The following is a 21821-nucleotide window of genomic DNA, read 5'->3' on the forward strand; positions in this document are numbered from 1 at the left end:
TCACTTTGCTTAATGGAATTGGTAAGATAATCATAGAAAAGAAGAGATTTGTTGGATGGTTGTTTGGGCACAGCAATGCAGAATCCATTTTGGCTTTTAAGAAAAATTGAGTATGGAAAAGGGTAGGACTATTAGGAATAAATGGCTGGTTCTTTCAGAAAATTATCATACACACAAAAATCCTGTTTAAAATTTTCCTGTAAATTTTTGTGAGTAGGGTTGAGAATAATCAGGCCTACAGTTGCAGAGTAACCAACACATACTGACACTACCTGGGCTGAAGTATTTCAAGAAGAAAATTTAAATCTAGTTGTTTGGTACAATGTTTTACATTTTTTGTCATGTTTAATTTTATCAGAAATACATAGTGGTGAAGGGTTTTGATTTGAGAGGTTACTAACAATCACATTCATGTTTCCAATATTGAAACTTTATTTTCTTGTGTTCCTAGGTTGTTTGATGTATGCACAGTGTCTCGAACAGACAGAGAGACAAAATTGACTCTAGTTTTTGAACACGTTGATCAAGATTTGACTACCTATTTGGAGAAAGCCCCTGCACCAGGAGTTCCTCCCGAAACAATTAAGGTATATGGAGTGATATTTAATACAATAGCTTATATTTTAGCTCATTCACACACTGTCTGAAAAGTTGGCAACAATTTTTGATACATTAATTCTTATTTCTGTTGTTATTTTATTTTGTCTTGTGTATTTTTCCGCAATAAGGGATTTCTTTTTGACTTGGTCACATTAATAATCGGCAGCAGTAATTGATCAGCATTGTTTTATACTTGTCTTCACTGGCATTGAAGATCAGGAGAGACACGTGATATGTTTTGATCTCATTGTCCATTTTTTTGTCTCACTCAAATTGAGAATAATCCCCAAGAACTGAAGGAGAGATCATTCTTGAGTACAAAGCGCACAAGGAGCGCTTTTTTAGTGACATTGTACAATGAACTGAAGGATATGCTCTTCTTGCCATTATAGTAGATAACACCAAGCCCTTTGATTCCATCCCGTCTCACCTCTACTGTTCTTCCCTATTTGTCCTCCTACTACTGATCCTTTTTCCTTAGTACATACTCCCATCACCATCCCATCAAAACTGGACCCTTTAAGCTCACTCTGATCTTTTCATTTGTGCTGGCTTGTGTTAAGAGTCACTCAGCTGGTCCCCCATTCTACCCTGTAGTCATTTTCTCTTAAAAGACAACTGGATAATTATCTTAAGACCTTGATTGAGTCAACCTCCGCCACACTGTCAGGCAGTACATTCCAGATCCTAACCACTCACTGGGTAAAAAGGTTTATCTTTATGCTCTGTTGCTTCTTTGTCAATTACCTAAAAACAGCATTCTCTGATTCTTGGAAACTAACTCTACCCAGACCCCTCTGTTTTAAATACTTCTATCCAATCTGTCACATTTGCTCCAATATCATCACATCTTTCTGAAAGTGTCATGCCCAGATTTTGATACAATCTGCAGCTGAGATTTAACAAAACTCCCTAACCTTAACCCTTCCTTCCTTATGTACTCTATTCCCCTAATAACACACCCCTAGATATTTTTTAAGCCATATTCTTAAATTGTCCTGGTACTGTGACAATATGTTAATATGTTGTTCAATCAGGTGAGAGATGTGTGATAATTATTCCTTTTTTCCCTCACCTCTTGACATTTTTGAAATGGAGTGTCCTAGTAACCCTTTGACATAAATTTTAAGAATAGGCACAAAAGAGGTTTTTTGATAAGTTTAAATTAAAAAGAAAGGTCAATGGTCATCACTTCTGTGCTCACTGACTTTCATTGGCTCTCTGTTAAACAAGAGTAAGGTTTTAAAATTCTCTTCTTTGGTTGGAAGTTGTCTCAATCACCTCTCTCAACCCCTGTAATCTCTCCTAGCCTGTACCCTCAAAATATATTTGCATTCCTCTAATTCTGGCCTCTTAACTATCCTTAATTTTAATTCTCCACCATTCATGGCTATTCAGGCTGTGAGTTCAGGAATTTGTCCTTAAACTTCTCCTCCCTACCTCATTTTGCTTTCTTAAGGTACTCCTGAAAATGTTTTTTCTTTGATCTTACTGTTGGTCATAAGCTCTGTATCTCTTTGACTATACTGTGTACCCATGAAATGGGAAAAGCACCTTTAATGTATTACAATGTTAAAGATGCCATAAAAATACAAATTATCGTTATTTTAGTAGTTGCTGTGTGAGTGAGGCAGCAAGATCAAACTTTCTTCTTAAACATGTTCTGAACAATGGAGGTAAATTTTGTCCTTGGGCACTAGCATAAAATAACATTGTGATCCAGTTGTCTTGATATCCTTGATAAAGTTATTCTCTTTGGCAGGGAGAATGAAAAAGCAGAGTATTATTTAATTGGAAAACATCTCTGGAATTCCAAGGTGCAGAGAGATTTGGTTGTTTTGGTACAGTAGTCACCGAAAGTGCTCATGCAGATACGTTGCATAATCAAGTTGGTTTTAGGGATGTGATCCTTTATTTCAAGAGTTATTGAAAATATAAATAAGAATGCTATGTTTCAGTTGTACAGGGCATCGATGAGACTGCATCTCAAATACTGTGTGCAGTTCTGGCCTCCTTCTTTAAGGAACAATATAAATGCATTGGAGGCAATTTATAGGTGGTTTACAAGATTAATAGGTGGATATGTTGTAAGGATATGTTGGACAGGCTCGGCTTGTTTCCACTGGAGTTTAGAAAACTAACGGCTGACTTGATTGAAGTATATCAGAACCTAAATAATCTTGACGAGGTGAACTTATAAAGGATGTTTCCTCTTGTGGTTAGGGCAGAACTGGTGGGTTTGGTTTTAAAATTAGGGATGTCACTTTCACGACTTAGATGAGAAATTTTTCTTTGAGGTTTGTGTGAACTCTGGAACTTGTCTCCAAAGATGATGAAGGCAGTATCATTGAATATTTTTAAGACCCAGATGGATAGATTCTTTTTAGGCAGGGGAATAGAGGGTTAAAGGAAATGGAATGTGGAATTCAAAACAAACAGATCAGCCAAGATCTTATTGAATAGCAAGGCAAGCTCAAGGGGCAAAGGGCTCCTCCTACAATTTCATGCATTAGTTTATTAACGATGAGTCACATGCTAACAGAAGTAGATTTAGTGACTTTTAACATCATTTTAGAAGTGGAGTGTCTGTGGACAATAGTCCTACACACACTGCTCTACGTTAAGTACTAGAATCTCAGCCATTTCCACGTGAGCAGTCGTTTGCAACTTCTAAAAATCAGACGGTTAGACAAAATGTCAGACATTGAGGTGTTTACCTGAGTTGACACACCAAGCATCTGCACCATATTATAGCCACACCTGCTCCATGCCTAGAGAACCACCTTGCCAACCAATTTTTAATTGTAATTTGAAACAAATGAAAGATGGAAATAACCTACATTAAGTAGAATGTTTGTAGGTGCTAACAGGTGAACTCATCTGTTAAACTATCAACTGCTGTTTTTCTTGCCTGGGAGGTATGTGACAATGAGCTTTTGTCTGACCAGACAGATTTCTATTAGTCAAGTTAATAATGCTTTAATGAAGCATAAGGAGCAATAACAAAATGACATATAATGGGTAGACATCTGCTGTTGATTTGTGCCTGGCCAAAGAAAACAATATAGTTGCTGAGAGCAGAGTTTAAACAACAATAGAGCACTTTCAAAACAGCAAATGCTCCTTCATTTTACCATGTGGTAGTTTTTATTGTTGACTTTATTACACTCCTCCAAATGTAAGCAAAGTCCTTGCTTGTATAATGCACTACCTTTTGCTTTCACTCAGTTCATCTGGATAAATATTTGTAACCTTATTTCAACTTTCCAGTCACTTCCAAACCATTTGCAGAATGAAGTAATGGGCCTCTCAGAACTTCAATGTGGGGTCTTGGCAGGGCATCCAAACAACAGTCCTTTTGCAACCAGTGTCAAAGCCACTTAAAAAGAATTGGCAGCACAGCGTCCCTGTTAATTTCTGCATGTCATATGCTGTCATTCCAAGTTACACCAGAGGAAATGACCGTTAAGATGTATGGTTTCAACACTTGGGTACCCCCCCCCCCTCCCCTCTCCTCCAGACATTTGCCCTTCAGTTAAACAAGTGGATGCAATTAGCTGTTATCCACAAACTGCTTCAGGCAAAAAAGGGGCTGTTGCTGGGGCTTTGTAAGGCTAAAGCTGAAGTTTAAATGCATTTGGCCTGCTAGCAGCAGTTTAGGATATGAAATTTTCCATTGTTTAACTGTTAAGGCTGGGGGAAAAAAAAATGTGGCTCTGGCTAAATATTCCACCTAAATAAACTTTTTCTTTTCTCCAATTCTATCGCCTTGGAGTAATATAACCTGATAAAGTTACCCAGATGAGAAACAGTTTTGTTTCCTAGAAACCAAACAAAAACAATATTTTGCTCATTGATGAGTTAAAGAGTTATGTTAATGATTTCAAATGGCAAAAAGAAATGAATTTAACTTCCTAATAAAAGACCAATCAGAGACAGCATCTCTCAACTCCATTAAGTGAGTTTATAGAATTGAGTATTATTTTGTATCCATCTTCAGTGAGAAATGCTGAGTGCATAATCTCTGTCTCCTTCTGAAGTCCTCAGCATTGTAAATGTCATTTTTTTCAGTTCAGTTCATTCCACATGATATCAAGATATAGCTGAAGGCTCTGGATACTACAAAGGTCATGGATTCTGACAAAAGTCTTGCATTGGTACAGAAGAAATGAGCTCCAGAATTAGCTGTCCACTAGCACTGCCTCTTTCCGTACAGCTACAAACTGGCCATTACCTGGAAGTGTGAAAACTTGCCCAGATATGTCTTGTCTTCAAAGCAGGGCAAACCCAATGTGGGTGATTACTGTCCTATCAGTCTCCTCTCCATCAGCAAAGTGATGGAAGGGGTTGTCACCAGCGGTGTTAAGCAGCACTTAATCAGTAATAACCTACTCAGAGGCTGTTCAGCTCTTGAGTCATTGCCGTTTTGGTCCGAACATAAACGAAAAGGCTGAATTCCAACAGTGATGTCAGAGTGACTGCCCTTAACTTCATTTTTAAATCAAACAGCCCTAATTATAATGAAGCCAATGAGAATAGAGGGAACATTCATTGTTGATTGATGTTATAACTAGCACAAAGGAAGATGGGTTGTGGTAGTTGGAGGTCTTTCATGTCAGTCCAGACTATCATGACAAGAGTTCCTCAGATTATTGTTTTAGACCCAACCATCTTTCGCTGCTTTATCAATGACCTTTCCTCCGATCATGTTCAGAAGAGGGGATGTTCCCTGATTGTTCAGTGCCATTTGTGACTGTGTACTGGAAGGTTTCCATTACTGGATTATTGCTGCATGACTGGTTTCACAACCATTGATTACCGCAGTGGGGTGACTACCATTTTGTAGTTTGATTAGCAACTAATGAACTACTTCAGATTCTTTTGTGAGACTACGAATCCAAGCGTTTGGGCGGGTGGGTGGGGAGAATGTAGGGTGGGTGGGGAGGGAGAAGAGGGTGGAGGTAGCTGAGAATGCGATAGGTAGATGAAGTTGGGGATGAAGCTGATAGGTCGGAGAGGAGGGTGAGGTATTTGGGTGGGAAGAAAGATGGACAGGTAGAACAGTTCAAGAGGGCGGTGCTCAGTTGGAAAGTTGGATCTTGATTAAGGTTGGGGGGAGGAGAAATGTGGAAACTGGTGAAATCCACATTGATCCTGTGTGGTTGGAGGGTTCCAAGGTTCTTCCTCCAGGCATTGGGTGGTTAATGTTTGGTAGTGGAGGAGGCCCAGAACTTGCATGTCCTTGGCGTTGGGAGGGGGGAGTTAGTGTTCAGCCACAGGGCAGTGGAGTTATTTCCAACACCACACTTTTTGACTCTGATCTCCAGCACCTACAGTCCTCACTATCTCCATGTCAGATCATCAAAGTAAGTCTTGCAGTCAGCTCCCTTCTGTCCACAGCAGCTTTGACATTTCTCTCAGGGTTGCTTCTCCTGACTTCTAGTCTTCAATATTAATAAATCTTTTCTCTATTCCGAGAAAGTGCCACCTTTCAGAACCCAGGTTTTATAAAAGTGGGGTGATTTATATTTCCAATGTTAGCAACTATATAGTCTGAGTGACAATTCGCAATCACTGCTGAGTTATGGATGCTTTGCCCAATGGGCTTAGAATTAAGAGCTGAAATGAATCAACCTAAAACTTCTGCATCAGGCTGCTGAACAGCTGTTACTAAAAAATCCAAATCTGAATTTTTCTAAATTAGATTTACAGGTAAGTCTATTCACCAAAGGACCATTTGAGAGTGATTTTGTTTTAAAATTCCAGTGTAGAAAACAGAAATAAATGTCATGATGAATGTAGCCTATAAGTTAAATATGTTTCTATTCTGGTATAGTCTGAAAAAGTATCCAACTTATCAGTAAGCTTTGACTACGTGTACTGTTTATGGTACAGTGCACTGGAAGTACTGCGTACAGCATGCCAATGTCTTGAAGTCATGAAGTGCATCATGAACAAATGTATGAAATACTTCTGATATTTTATCATTATTTATTATCAAGCTGTTATTTAAGTATGTGTAAAATTGCATTCATATTCATTTTTAATGTCAACCTTGCATTGAATAATCTCAATTCATGGGAATTTTTATATAAATGTCAAGAATGTTGCCTGTATAAAGATCACATTTTTAAACAATATTTTTTCCTTTATGGATCAAAATGGGCAAAGGACTGCTTTAAACCAAGAACTATAGAAGAACTGTTGCATTTTATAAAACAAGTTACTGGAAGTCACTAAGAATCCTGTTCACACTGTTGCTTTGTTCAAACAGTGGGGAAAGGTGTCAAAGATGCCATGGCATCGTGGGTGAGTTTGTAGAGCAAACTTCGCACAGAGACAGACTGCTGATTGGTTTGGTTTGTGCCATCAGGACAAGTTGTGGAGGCCAGGAATCATCAACTTGGCAACTTTCTAATTTGCTCCTGGGCAGGTGAACAGAGTTTGTGAACAATGCTCTCTGTCTGTCTTTCTCCTTTGTTTTACTGTCTGTCTGTCTGTCCGCCCTCGCCCTCGCGCTCGCGCTTCCCCCCTCGCCCTCGCGCGTCCCCCCTCGCCCTCGCGCGTCCCCCCTCGCCCTCGCGCGTCCCCCCTCGCCCTCGCGCGTCCCCCCTCGCCCTCGCGCGTCCCCCCTCGCCCTCGCGCGTCCCCCCTCGCCCTCGCGCGTCCCCCCTCGCCCTCGCGCGTCCCCCCTCGCCCTCGCGCGTCCCCCCTCGCCCTCGCGCGTCCCCCCTCGCCCTCGCGCGTCCCCCCTCGCCCTCGCGCGTCCCCCCTCGCCCTCGCGCGTCCCCCCTCGCCCTCGCGCGTCCCCCCTCGCCCTCGCGCGTCCCCCCTCGCCCTCGCGCGTCCCCCCTCGCCCTCGCGCGTCCCCCCTCGCCCTCGCGCTTCCCCCCTCGCCCTCGCGCTTCCCCCCTCGCCCTCGCGCTTCCCCCCTCGCCCTCGCGCTTCCCCCCTCGCCCTCGCGCTTCCCCCCTCGCCCTCGCGCTTCCCCCCTCGCCCTCGCGCTTCCCCCCTCGCCCTCGCGCTTCCCCCCTCGCCCTCGCGCTTCCCCCCTCGCCCTCGCGCTTCCCCCCTCGCCCTCGCGCTTCCCCCCTCGCCCTCGCGCTTCCCCCCTCGCCCTCGCGCTTCCCCCCCCGCCCTCGCGCTTCCCCCCCCGCCCTCGCGCTTCCCCCCCCGCCCTCGCGCTTCCCCCCCCGCCCTCGCGCTTCCCCCCCCGCCCTCGCGCTTCCCCCCCGCCCTCGCGCTTCCCCCCCCCGCCCTCGCGCTTCCCCCCCCGCCCTCGCGCTTCCCCCCCCGCCCTCGCGCTTCCCCCCCCGCCCTCGCGCTCGCGCTCCCTCTGATCAGAAGGGCCTGATAAGAAAAGGAATGCCTCATGGCGGCCTGTGGAGTCATGATATTGAACTGTTCTTCATTATCTTTTTTGCACTCTAACACCCACATTTGCCTGTATGTGTATACAGGGGGCTGGAGTTTCAGCTGATAGTTATATCATGATAATTCATCGTTTTGTGTGCCTTCTTGCTAATAGTGGACCTTAAGTATCAGTGCAAATGCAGTGTCAGTGCAAAAGTGGGTAATTTGATTAAATCATAAAAGTCCTCAATTTACCTATCTGGTAGACTCAAGTTAACAGAAAATACTGACCAGATTACTTTAGAAGGAACTGTTATACTGCCAAGAAATAACTATAAATCAAAGGCATACAAAATGATGAATTACCAACATATAACTATTCAGCAGATAGTTATATCCCCTTGTATAGCCCCTTGTATACACTAGTTGTAATGGTAAGTAAAAGTTATAGGATCTCACTGGTATCTTTTTGCCATGGGGATAGTAATTGTGCTTTTTTTAAAGTAGGTTCTTCTGTTGGTCTACTGAATACTTGTGGTTAACTTACAACTTTGGTGGCACTGTGGTTAGCACTGTTGCCTCACATCGCCAGAGACCCGGGTTCAATTCCTGCCTCAGGCAACTATGTCTGTGTGGAGTTTGCACATTCTCCCCGTGTCTGCGTGGGTTTCTTCCCACAGTCCAAAAAATGTGCAGGTTAGGTGAATTGGCCGTGCTAAATTGCCCGTAGTGTTAGGTGAAGGGGTAAATGTAGGGGAATGGGTCTGGGTGGGTTGCTCTTCGGAGGGTCGGTGTGGACTTGTTGGGCCGAAGGGCCTGTTTCCACACTGTGTAAATAATCTTTTCCAAACCTCCACTCCTTGCATCGTATCCTACACTGAGATACCACTTCTAACTTCTAAGTGATTGGGTTTTGAGCCCTATGTCTTCCTCCTCAATTCTCCTAAAAGTAATTTCTGGTCGTGTAGCAGTTGTATCCCCAAGAGAATTGTCAGCCCTACCAGGCAGCCAAAACATAGCCTCTTCTTCTGATTCTGGTTTTATTTGTCATTCTCATCTGCTCCATTCTTGGTGGCAGTCATCAGCTGCCTTGGCCTTATACAGCAAAGCACTCCTTTAAACCCTCGCAACACTTTATTCACCCATCAGTAGCTTCCGCATAAACATTTTCTGTTTGACCATGCTTTCAGCTATCTTCCCAGACCATTTATTACCATATTCTTTCTTCTGATGATCAACGTTATTAAATCGGACAGCTTTTTACTGCCAAAACATAAATGTCCTGACCTGAGACCTGTTGTTATGAAGCTGCCTATTGTTCACATGAAGCAGCCTGAGCATTACGATAGTTAATTCCATGTTTTAGTGTTTCACTGAAGGTCACTTAGTTTTCATGTCTTTTATCTTTGATATAACCTGCCAGATGATCAAAACACAATAGTGCCTGAGGCTTTAAGCTTATAAGAATAATCATATTAATAAACCCTTCCTGTTTAAAGTCTTGTGTTTCAAATAGTAATAAACACAGAAGAGCAGATGACCTGAAGTTGGACTTTATTTAACATTGCCCTCCTGGGTATTAATTTTTTTTTCTGTGCTTGCTGACAGAACAATTATTTCCTGAGTGTCTAGCTAGGCTTTCTTTATGAATGATTTCTTTTTTTTAAGAGGGAGAGTTCTCAGAGTAACTCTAAAGCATAAGCAATGCTTGTGAGCATGTGATGCTGTCGTTTGTTTAAAAAAAGTCAAGAAATTTGGATGGTGTGATAAATATAAGCAGTGGCATACAAATATTCTAGACAATACTTCAAGGCCATCTTCCTAAAGATTATGCTTTCTTTTTACATCATAGATCACTCTTACACAGATTACTGTCTTTGAAATGTGTCTAGAGTTAATACTGTTTTCTTGTCAAACTATGCAGTCTGTCAAATAACTTGAGTTTAAAGTCGACTGACTTGAGCCCAGACTGATTTTATTGGAAATGTTCAGAGTCCACCTCAAGGGGGTCATCTTTCATTACTTCAGCCTCACATCAGCTGGAGAATAACTGATTGGTACAGAACCAAAATTTTAAGTGCTAAAATTAAAACCAGGTGATTTGTTGGCCCACATTTAAAGTTAATATTAATACAACTCTACAAAAGTAGATCAACCATTAATAATGATAGATGCTTCACCAGCACTTGGATGCCAGTGAGTGGAGCTCTGCACATGTATTTAAGCAGGTACAGAAATCTGACCATTCAGTGCAGAGTGGAGTGAGCAGGGACACTGCAAGCCTCTCTAAATGAATATTACTCTCTTTTGTAAATAATAAGACTAGAGTCTTAATGTATCAGCTGAGAAGAAAGGGGTTTTACTGAAGGATGTTTCATTTTTAACAGTGATTTATTAACCATAGCTCTGTTATCATACCCTGCCTATTGGTTACTCTGTGGCACTCAATCAAAATTGTTTAAAATTTATCTCGTTTCTAGGGTGTGAACAACATGATCTTCTCACAGAAACATAAATACCTGTGTCTGAAAATAAAATTTTGTCAGCAGTATATGCTAACTGAACCAGTGAAGCTCATATCTTGAATGAATAATAAAATTGGATGGATTCTGTAAAGACCAGATAAACTTACTGCCAAAGATCAATCTTGTTTTATTTATGTAGAATATTTTTCCTTTTGAAACATTTTATTTTTTCAATATTTAAGTAGTGACCTCATTGAATTTGAGACCAACTATGTGGTTTCTTTGTAGGCTTCTTACATCTCAGATGACTCTTCCTCTAATCAGCTCTTCACCTAATCTTGCTGCTCAATGATCCCCTGAAGAAATATATCTGAATAAAGATCCAAAGCTGATCTGCTTAATCTTATACCTTTTAATGCCCATAGTTTCTTTTTTAAGCATGAGGTTTATCTTCACAATCTTTCCTGAACTGAACTGGAACATCTCTGCAAGAGTTCCCCAAGCCACAGCTAATTATCATCAGCTGCTTCATCAGTGACCTTCCCTCCATCATAAGATCAGAACTGGGGCTTTCACTGATGATTGCATAATGTTCAACGTGAGTCCTCGGATACTGAAGCAGTCTGTCTAAATACAGTAAGACCCAGGCAGTATGCAGGCTTGTGCTGACACGTGGCCACTAACCTTTGTGCCACATAAGTGGCAGGTAATGATTATATTTCAGCAGAAATAATCTAACTATTACCCCTTGATATTCAATGGTATTACTATCACTGAATCGCCCTACTGTCAATTTCTTGGAGGCTACCATTGACAAGAAATTTAATTAGACTAACCATATAAAGACTGGGGCTAGCAAAGCAGCTCAGAGGCTAAGACTTCTCAAGCAAGTGACTCTATTTCTGACTCTCCAAAGCCTGTCTGTCATCTACAAGGCACAGGTCAGCTGTGTGATAGAATATTCCCCACTTGCCTGGAAGGGTGCAATCCACCAACACTAAAGAAGCTTGACACCATCTAGGAAAAGCAGCCAATTTGATTGGTACCACATCTGCAAATGTTCTCTCCCTCCACCACCTCTGAAATAGCAGTATATGATATCTGTAAATTTCTCTGCAGAAATGCACTAAGGCTTATTAGATAGTACCTTCTACTACCATGATCGCTACCAGCTGGAGGTGCAAAGGCATCAAATTCATGGGAACATCAACTACAAATTCCTGTTCAAGCCACACACCATCCTCATTTGGAAACTTATCTCTGTTCCTTCAGTGTTGCTAGATTAGAATCCTGAAACTTGCTCAGTAACAGCATTGAGGTGGTGCCTAAATGAAACGAAGTGCAGCTGTTCAAGAAGATAGCTCTCCATCATCTTCTCAAGGCTAACCAGGGATGGGCATTAAATGTGGGCTGACCAGTGGCAATCCTATTCCAAAGAACAGCCTTTGGACTCCAATATTAACACTGTTTCTCGCTCCACAAATGGTGCCAGACCTGCAGATTTCTCCAGCATTTGCTGTTTTTACTTACTGTGCTAATACCTGGAATGGGTGGGTTGTCTTACAAGGAAATGTTGGACAGGCTTCTATTTGTTGGTGTTTAAAAAAGTAAGAGGCAGCTTGATTAAAATATACAAGTTCCTGAGTGATCCCGACAAGGTGAATGTAGAAAAGCTGTTTTTGCTTCTGGGCAAATTGAAGCTAGACATAATTTTATAAAAATAAAGGGTTGCCATTTAAGACAAATGATAATTTTATCACTCTTGAGTAATGTCTTGCAAACTGGCAAATTTTCCAGAATGCCGCAGCTGACTCTTGAACCGGTGTCCCGATCTGTTTTCTTCTCAGCTGGAGATGAGATATGGGATAGATTTGCACCCATCATTCCCAGATGCAGTTTGGATAATACCAGAGGCTGTCGAGGGTCGGCATGGAAGAATGCCTTGGTTCACAAGGACTTCATTCCAGTTCTTTTTATCAAACATTAGGCCGTCTAGTCCTCACTCCTCATTCTCCCATACACATCAGCCATGTCTATGCCAACCCAACCACCACCAACCATTTCCATATACAAATCTAATGCCAACATATGCCTCCTGCCCAATTCCTTTGCCATTGTTGTCTATATGCCCATCACCCAATATCTACCATTAGCAAATCTCAGGAGCCATGCTGAGATTAAATGAAATAAAACTCTAAGTATCTTTTACAGGCTTCTCCTTATTTTTAAAAAAAACCTCTACTTATGAAAGCTTATTCAATATATTTAAATCTCTTCAAGCTCTTAATCCGTTATTTAAAACAAAATTTATAACCTTGCAGCAAGGACAGTTAATCATTTAATAACTTCATTGAATTGTGTATCAAGCTGTGAATGTGCAAGCCCAAACTGTGATAAAGCAATCAAACATTAATGATAGCATCTGGAGTTATGCAAACAAACATCTAATGGAACTACTGGAACAGATTTTTGTCAACTGTCAATCTACAACAGACTCTTTCCTTTCCAGTAATTAAAGGGCAGTCTGTTTAAATGACTTTGCAGTTCTACACACCTTACCCATACTTCAAGAGCATTTATCTCTATTCGAAAAATTTATAACTGACACTGCATGATAAGGCCCACACTCCAACAAAACTGGGTCTTTTTGAACTCTGCAATGAGTTCAAATTCTGTGCTGAATTTGTTTCCTAAATAGAGGATTTATGTCTGACACCCATCCTGTTTCACCTCCCTGTCGTCTCTTTGCAATGTACTCCTTAATCAGTGCTACCACTCTCCTCTGTCTTGTCTCTCCTGAAGACTCCATAGTGAACAATATTGAATACACAGTCCAGTCCTCCTTTGAATCAGATCCCTGTAATACAGAAAACACCATAATTTCAAGGGGCTATATGCATCTGTAACTGGCCAATCTTAATTTCCGCACTCAGTTTAGGCCCGTAAAAGCATAGTAACCCTTATTCAAACTTTATTGTTTGCCTTACTCGAGTGCTCTCTGACTCTTGATATTCTGTGCACCTCTAATATTACCCTCACAGTTCCTAGACCCTTTAAATTTAGTTTAGACTCTCCCTAAAAAATCCATAATGAGTGACTTTAAGCATACGAATATAGATCTCAATAATAATAGTAGTGTAAAGGGTAGAGAGGGTCAAGAGTTCCAGGAGTATGATCGGAGAAAATTTGATGGCAGGATGTTACCAGTCCAATGAGAAAGAAGGTTTGAATGTAAATTAGTCCATGGGTGCAACCTGCCCAACCCTTATTGGTCCCACTTCCCCCAAGCATGGTCTGAATGGTGCAAGAATCTAAAGCCCTTTTTCTTTCACCATATTTCCAGGAATGCACTTGCATACATTACCCTGCAATGTCTATACTAACTTGCTACAAGGCACAGATTGGTGTTTTTGGAGTCTTGTTTAATAATTTCATACTTAGTTCACTAAATTCTGATAACAGGAGCAGGAGCATATTTCTCTTTGATCTATGTAGAGGTGCAGGAGCAGAGGAATCTGCCAATATATGTCCATTAGTCATTGAAGGTGGCAGGACAGTTGAGGGAACACCGTACAGTAGATAGTATCCTAGGTTTTAACAATAGGGCCATGGATAACAAGCAAGAAGGTTATGTTAATTTGTAGAAAACACTTACCTAGGCCTTAGCTGGAGTTATTTTGTCCAATTCTAGGTGCTATACTTCTGCAAAGATGTGAAGGCATTAAAGAGAGACCAGGTATATTTCACATGAAAGGGATGTATGTAGATTGCAGAAGTTGGGCTTGTTTTACATGAAAAGAACCTGGGGGAAGCCTTGACAAAGTTATTTCAAATCATGAGGTTGCTAGTAGAGTAGATAGAGAGAAACTATTCCCATTCATGGAGTAATCAAGAACAAGAAAGCACAGATTTAAGGTAATTGGCAAAAGAAGCAATGATAAGAAAAACTTGACTCCTGTGCTGTAAGCCTTTGAGATTCTGAATAATGCTGGCTGATCGCTGGTGGCAATGTACATGGAGAATCAAGAGAAAGCATGTTTTTCAGGTGAACTTAGAGGAAAAAATGGATAAACACATGTAGGTGTAGTTTAGTCCCACTAGAAAGTCGTAAAGTCAAACCTTTGAAAATTACTATTTCCAGTTTAAGTTTTACAATCTAATATAACACAAGAATTGAGGAAGCAGATTTGGTGGGAGGATAGAATTTTGTATGTTATGGCAATGCATCTCGGGGTCATCTCCTCAAATAGTCATATAGCCGCTGGATAAAAGTTAGTTTTTATTATGTGAGAAAGTCAAATGTTTAAAAAAAAAAAACAAGTGGCCGGTTGCAAATTAAATATTTGAACTCTGATTCTTTCAAAGTTACCATACACAAACCCGCAGGTACCCACAGTATTGATCAATTATATCAAAGAATTTTGAATCAAATTTCTTTCTTCACCAAAGTGCATGTATATAGCAAAAAAAATTATAGCACAATGAATGAATACACATAGAAACTTAAATAAGCCTGACAAAGCATTAAGCTTATCAAATAATTTGAATATTTATGATGGCAATGCTTTCAAAACTGATTTGTGCCCTATTTCAACCTGCCTTACTTGATTAACCTGTAATTTGAGTTAAACATTCCACCTGGATTTGATACCATGATAACTTTGAAACAAAAAGATTTTATGGTTTTTAAGACCACTCCTAATTGAAAAGAGAAACTGAGGAAGGAAACTGAACCTTTAAGTTTCAAAGGAAATGCAGGCGGAAACTGAGATTGGAAACCAAAACCTCAGAGGAAAAAAGTTGAAACCAGCATTAAAGATCAGGTAATGATTCCAATCTCTGGAGGACAAAGTGAATGGAGACCAGATCCAGAAGCTGAGGAATTCCAAAAATTCAGTTTCTGCAATTGTTTCTGTTATTTGAAGATAATAATGGTAGCTCTGTACCATTCGGGCCATTGCAAACAGTTGAAGAGGTTCTACCGATGTCTCATTTTTGGTGAAGGCCATGTCCTTGGAACTCTGTAGTCATCCATAGATGTTTTCTGACTATCAGGCTAAAATAATCCTCTAATTGGAAGGACCAACATCCTTCACCAGGAAGGCAGGCATTGGGAGGACGTTGTGACTGAAATCGATTTACACTGAAATTGGGAAGAGCCAAATCCAGACAACCCAGAATTCCAGTTATGATGAAGTTATCAGCCATTCTCTCCATGGGAATATAATATCTAATACAACAAGTCCGTGATAATCGAAAGGTTCAGCCTGATGACTCTTGATTACTTGAGTTCATGCATGCTTGTCATATGACCACCCCAAAAAAAAACAGGTAGGCCATTCTAAAATATAAAATCATGGGCAAGACTGCAGTAATGGACACACAATTGTTGCAGTCCATCCTCTACCAATATGCAACAAAGACATTTTAAATGAGGATGAAAGCAGACTGTTTTGTCATATTTCGTTCTTTACTGTTTAAAGTTGAAATAAGTAATGGTGCAAAGCAAAGAATGTAACACTGCTGTAGTTTGTGGCAATATGGATGGCAGCAAAAACCTGTTTCTTATTCTGACATTTTAAGTCCAAAGAGCGACTTTGCTTTAAGAATGTTAAGACATCACCCATATGATACGAGGTTAGCAAAACTGCCTGAATGACCTTCAGCATGTTTGAGGTGTGAAAATGGACAAAATATATCAATGAAGTATTATCACCTTGATGACACTGAAAAATATCATTATGCGTTGCTGTAGTGCATTGGAAATCAACCCCTTCTATTCCTGAAGTTGTCACAAATAGGAAAAGATTTAATTAAACTATTCAATGTCCGGAATATTCCTAATTGACTAACTAACGTTAAAAGAAAATATTCTTTGTGCATAATAAGAAAATAGCTGTTCATTGCATACAGATGGTTACTTAGCTGATAGCCTGAGCGAAACATGATTTACTGACTCCTAACTCTCCATAACGCAACTCCTTTTAACAAAAAAAAAGTACACAAACAGATATACAAACCAAGAAGACAAATCACAAATATTAGGGAGGAATTTTAAAAAAAAGTGAAGTACAGCTGTGGCACCAGTCCAGATTACTAGCCCAGATGATGTTTTCCATCAGTTCCCTTTTGGCTAGTTGAGTAAAATTCAATGTCATAGACACACCGAATCTCAAACTTTCATTCACCAGTTGAGAATTCACCCTGGGTTTACCCAGTATCTCTAAACTTGGGGTTCCTTTATTCCTTTCGAGAAGGGAATTTGTTGAGCGTGAGAGCTTTGAAGAAGAATCATATCTGACTCTGTGTTAACTCTGTTTGCCTCTCCACAGTTTCTGTCAGACCTGTTGAGTGCTTGGCAGGTTCATTCCCTTCTCCACTCAAAAGGGAGAAAGATATTTTTTCATAAACTAGATGTTTCTGCTATAATGTCCAAACAAAAAGCTGTAATCACTCACTCAGGAACTAATCAAGTGCAAGTCATTCTGTTATAACGTGCATTTTGTTAACTCAAATTCGCTGTAACTTGATTGATGAATTGGGGACAGTTTCTAAAGTGTGAAGTTTTTAAGCATATATTGGTTATAATGTGATTCTGGCCCAATTAGTTTAAATGGTGATGCTTTAACACTATAACATAGGATTTCACGAGAACAGAACTGCTGCATTATAGCAAAACTGACGGTGTTAGTATGGTGAATGCTTCTGAACACACAACTGGTACTTTTTGAAAATCCAGTCAAAAGTCTGTTATGAGGCAAACTTACCCTGAACACACATCATGTAGCCAGGGTGTCTAAGATCCTCCCCTACATCTTTTAATAAGGCAACATTATGGATATAACTCACAATGAGTTCCAGTAACTCATTTTGGTTTAAAATTGCAACATCATCTTTGACAGTCCCTTGTTTTAATGCATTATCTTTTTCCATTTTGAGGTCCAGAGTCCAAAAAATACTTTGTTCATAGAAATTAATCTCTATTTCAAAACTGCTCATGTTGTACATCTAGGTGTATTGCTACAGATTTCTTTATAATCCCTAAGTAACCTTACCAGATCTTACTGTTGCCTTTCCTCTAAATAAGAGGGCACAGTATCTTATTGACTTGATATTTCCGTATTGGCTAGTTGAATTATAGGAGCTTCGGTTTATGAACTGTCTACTTTTCCTTCTCCCTCACTGTTGCTGTCGGTCGTCCTCCGTGACTCTCGTCATTGGAAACAATTGTTTATTCATATCTCCTACCCTGCAAAGATATCATGTCAACATGTTTGTGTGAGAGTCAATTTTTATTTTTCTCCCTGCGATCAGGAATATTAATCAAAAAGTTCACTTTATAAGGCAATTAGGACACTTAGTAGCAGCTAGTGGATTTTTCCTTCAGAGGTTCATTTATCGATACTTAGTGTAATGCTTGAAATGTTCTAATTTTAAAACATTTTGGAGAATCACTGAATCTTTATAGTGTGGAAAGAGGCCATTGGGCCCATCATGTCTGCACAAACCTCCCAAGAACATCCCACCCTATCTTCATAACCTTACATTTACCATGGCTAATTCACATACCCTGCACATCCCTAGATACTACAGGGCAATTTTAGGATGACCAATCCACTGATCCTGCACACCTTTGGACTGTGAGAGGAAACCAGGACACCCAGCAGATACCCACACAGACAGAAAGTAGAAACTCCACACAAAAGTCACCAAGAATCAAACCTGGGTCCCTTGTGCTTTGAGGCAACAGTGCCAACTGCTGAGCTACTGTGCCACCCTCTTTGTTTGCCCTTTTGCTTTCACTTTTGCTTGTGAAGTTTTTCAAATGCTCTTCCGTGACTTTACATGCTCTTGCTACTGTCTAGAAACATGGGCACATAATTTAACATTGAATTTGCGTGCTTTTGTCTGAAGAACTTTAATCAGTTTTAATGGACCTCTTATCTGATGACCATAGATCAATGTGAATGCACTGACCCCTGTAAATTCATTTGGGGATTCTCTGGTAGCAATAAATATCATCCATTTGTCCCAATACTGTGCATATTCATGACAATAGGCTTCAGTCATTGTTTTGAGAGGCTGATGGAATCTCTCCTTGTTTGTGGGTAATAGGTAGCAGATTTCAACTCTTTTATATCCAAATTGCTGATGATGTTCATGGAAAAATTTAGATATAAAGTTAAAAACCTGGCCAGAATTTAAATTTAGTAGTCCATTGTGATTAAATGATTGAGTCAGTTTTTCCACTACTACTTGTGCTGTAATTGTCCTTAAAGGAGCAGCTTCTGGAAATAGGGTTGTTGTATCAGTAATTTCACGACTATGCTGATAACCTGTTTTCATTTCAGTCTACTAATACTGACTAAATAGTTTTCAAAGATTGACAATGATATTAGCGGTGCCAGTTTAATTACATGTTGTGGTTTACCTGACATGTATGATATTGTGTAATTCTGTAAAATGTGTCTTTGAGGTCTTGGTCATGTAAAATGCCTGTTTGTCCATATTTGAGTTTTCCTTATTCTTTCCCGTCCTGCCATAGGGCCCCCATGTGTTACCTTATTTTCTTACGATATTTAGGCAGTGCTCCTATCCGATGAACAATCTTCCATACCTCATCCACAAGTCTATAGGGTGTTTCCAATTCTTCATCAGTTCTCCATTTTAATAACACTGGAACTCTATCAGTTTCAATCCGAGTTGCCTGAATTTATTTATTTAACTCCAAACTTGCTTTCTGAGCTTCAATTAATGAAGACATGCCAAATACTTTCTTTGAATAAAGCTTCAGCTACTGTAACATCTGCTTGTAGTATTACTTTGACCTCTGATGATAAACTTTGTTTAGCCATTGCTGCACACAATAGAAAGATACCTGAAACGTGTTCCTGTAACTGTTTGACTTTTTAACCTCATTCAGACTTTGTGATACTATTCTTGCTGCCTATCTGGTATTTGCAACCCTTGGTCTCAACAATAGTTCTTATTACAACAGTGAGTTCTTGAATTCTTCGAAGCGAATGGTCTCTCTGAGAACTTCATATGCAGCTTCAATTTCTCATGTTCTTATCCTCTATGACTCTGTGACCTGCCAAAATTACTTCACTTAATCCTTTCAAATTCAAGATCAGTTTGTCCAGGCTATTTCCTTAATTTCTAAAACTTTCACTTAAATGCTCCGGAAGTGACTCTGGCCTAGTCTTTTTTTTATTATGTATCATCATCGTCGTCATCATCATCATGCATAGAAATGCTGGCTGACAGTGAAGCATAAATTTTCTGTGCTTTGTCCATGTAGAGCAAGTTAACAAGTAATGTCCAGTCTTCCTTTGTCCAAATTCATTTGAAGTGCAATTTTCTAAAATGACAAAGCATATTTCCTCAGTCTCCATTAGGGCTGATACAATTTTAAACATTTCCATAACTGGACTTCAGGTTATGACTTGGATCAGCACTTGACATCTTTTTAAACTGCACCAATTCACAACCTTTCATTCAGTAATTGAGAGTTTGCCCTTCCTGTCTTAGGAGATTTTCCCTCTTCCCTTTCAAGAAAGGAATTTTCAGGGAGAAAAAGTACCTAGTTGCTTGAAATGTTTTTATTTCTCCATTCACAGAAGGGAGAGTGGTGTTTTCTCCTCCACAAGCTAGATGTTTCTTCTGTATTGTTCAAATGCCAACTGGTTCCTGGGTAAGTGACACAATCAAGACAGCATCACTATGCTGAGCATTTCAGTAAACGCGCAACTGGTCCAAAAAGAAAAGCCAATCACATTCTGTTACTTGGCAAAAGTGTCCCTAAGCATACACTTATAGAGCCAATTTACTTGGTACCCTCTCCAACTGTTTGAATAAGGACATCATGTAGATACAATACATAATGATTTCTGGTACAAAAAAAATTAAATAAACCTGTGACATCATCTTCCACGGTACCTTGGTTTAATGCAGTTCCTTATCCCGTTTTTAAGTCGAGTCCAAAAAATAAAAGCGAACTCCACGAGAACATGAGAAATTTTGCCTCACTCACCTGTTTTCCTAGAAACTGCAAATGGGAGGCAGAAACATAATGATATTGTCAATGGACTAGTAATTTAGAGACCCAGGATAATATTCTGGGGATATGGGCTGAATCCCACTATGACCGAGGGCAAAGTTTGACTTCAATTACTAAACTTGGAATTTTGGGGAGAAAAAGCCAACCTGATGGTAATTAGCAAGCCATTGTTGATTCACCAGTGTTCTTTAGGGAAGGAAATTTGTGATTGTCTCTTGGTATGGCCTGCATGAGAACTTTGAACCCACAACAACGTGGCTGACTCTTAACTGTCCTCTGAAAGGACAGCAAGTAATTGAGTTTGAGCCCAGTTATGTGGGGGCAACCAATGTTGGCCTTGTTGGAAATACCCATATCCCATGATGGGGAAAAAAAGCACCAGGATTCCACACAGCAACACCGAAACAAGGGAAACATGTTTGATTTCACTAATGATATAGCACACTCATCTGAAGACAGCAAGCTAATTAGAAAAAAAAGTTAGGGTTTTTCCAGAGCTGGCTCCTACTGTTTTGTACCGCCTTTTACTATACAAGTTCAATTCACAGCAAGTTGTGAACAAATTGAGAAATAAGGATGTTTTCTACATTTTTCTGCATGACGGGTTATGTCAAAAACAAAAACAGTCTTGCATATGAATCTGGTCTAATGAGGGGCTATCTCAAAGCTCTGCTTAATATGAATTTTATTGGTGACTCCCTGAATTCAACTTATTGTGACTAGATTGAATGTAGGAACATAGTGTTAAGAGCAGGAGTAGGTTACTTGGTCGCTAGAATCTGCTTTGCCATTTGCTAAGATTACAGTTGATATGATTGTGGTCTCAACTCCACTGTTGCTGTCTACCCCAAAAGCCTTTGACTCCATTATTAATCAAGAATCTACTTAACTGAGGCTTAAAAATATTCAATGACCTTGCCTCTACTGCTTTACTGGGAAGCGAATTCCACAGATTAATGACACCGAGAGATCTTCACACATCTGCCATAAATGTTAATCCCTCATTTTTAACGCAAGTCCCTTGGTTCGAATCTCTTTCCAGTGGGAAACCTTCTCTCAGCATCCAGTTTTCCAGCTTCCCTCCGGATCTTGTATGTTTCAATAAGATCATTCCTTATTTTTCTAAATGCCAACTCATACAGGTCCCATGTACTCGCCTTTTCCTCGCAACAAAACCTTGTTATTGCAGAAATCAGTTGAGTGAACTTTTTCTGAAATGCCTGCAGTTCAAGGGGACTAAAACTGAACACAGCGCTCCGGCTGTATTTCTACCAATATCCTATACGGTTATAGCAAAACTAACCTGCATTTACATTCTGTCCCCTTTGTCGTAAATGGCAACA

General features: G+C 40.1%; 1 protein-coding gene across 4 annotated transcripts in view; it reads left to right on the top strand.

Annotated features, from left to right (window-relative positions):
* The window catches only part of cdk6 (cyclin dependent kinase 6), a 240870-nt gene that overhangs the window by 63459 nt on the left and 155590 nt on the right, over window positions 1-21821 (top strand). For all 4 annotated transcript variants that reach the window (XM_043689700.2, XM_043689697.2, XM_043689699.2 and 1 more), the window contains one exon: window positions 452-587. In XM_043689700.2, the coding sequence (XP_043545635.2) occupies window positions 452-587 (136 nt within the window). The remainder of the gene's footprint in view (window positions 1-451; window positions 588-21821) is intronic.

Source organism: Chiloscyllium plagiosum, unplaced genomic scaffold (assembly GCF_037043375.1).
Source record: "Chiloscyllium plagiosum isolate Xiang-an unplaced genomic scaffold, Cpla_swu_hap1 HiC_scaffold_5, whole genome shotgun sequence".
Taxonomy (NCBI): domain Eukaryota; kingdom Metazoa; phylum Chordata; class Chondrichthyes; order Orectolobiformes; family Hemiscylliidae; genus Chiloscyllium; species Chiloscyllium plagiosum.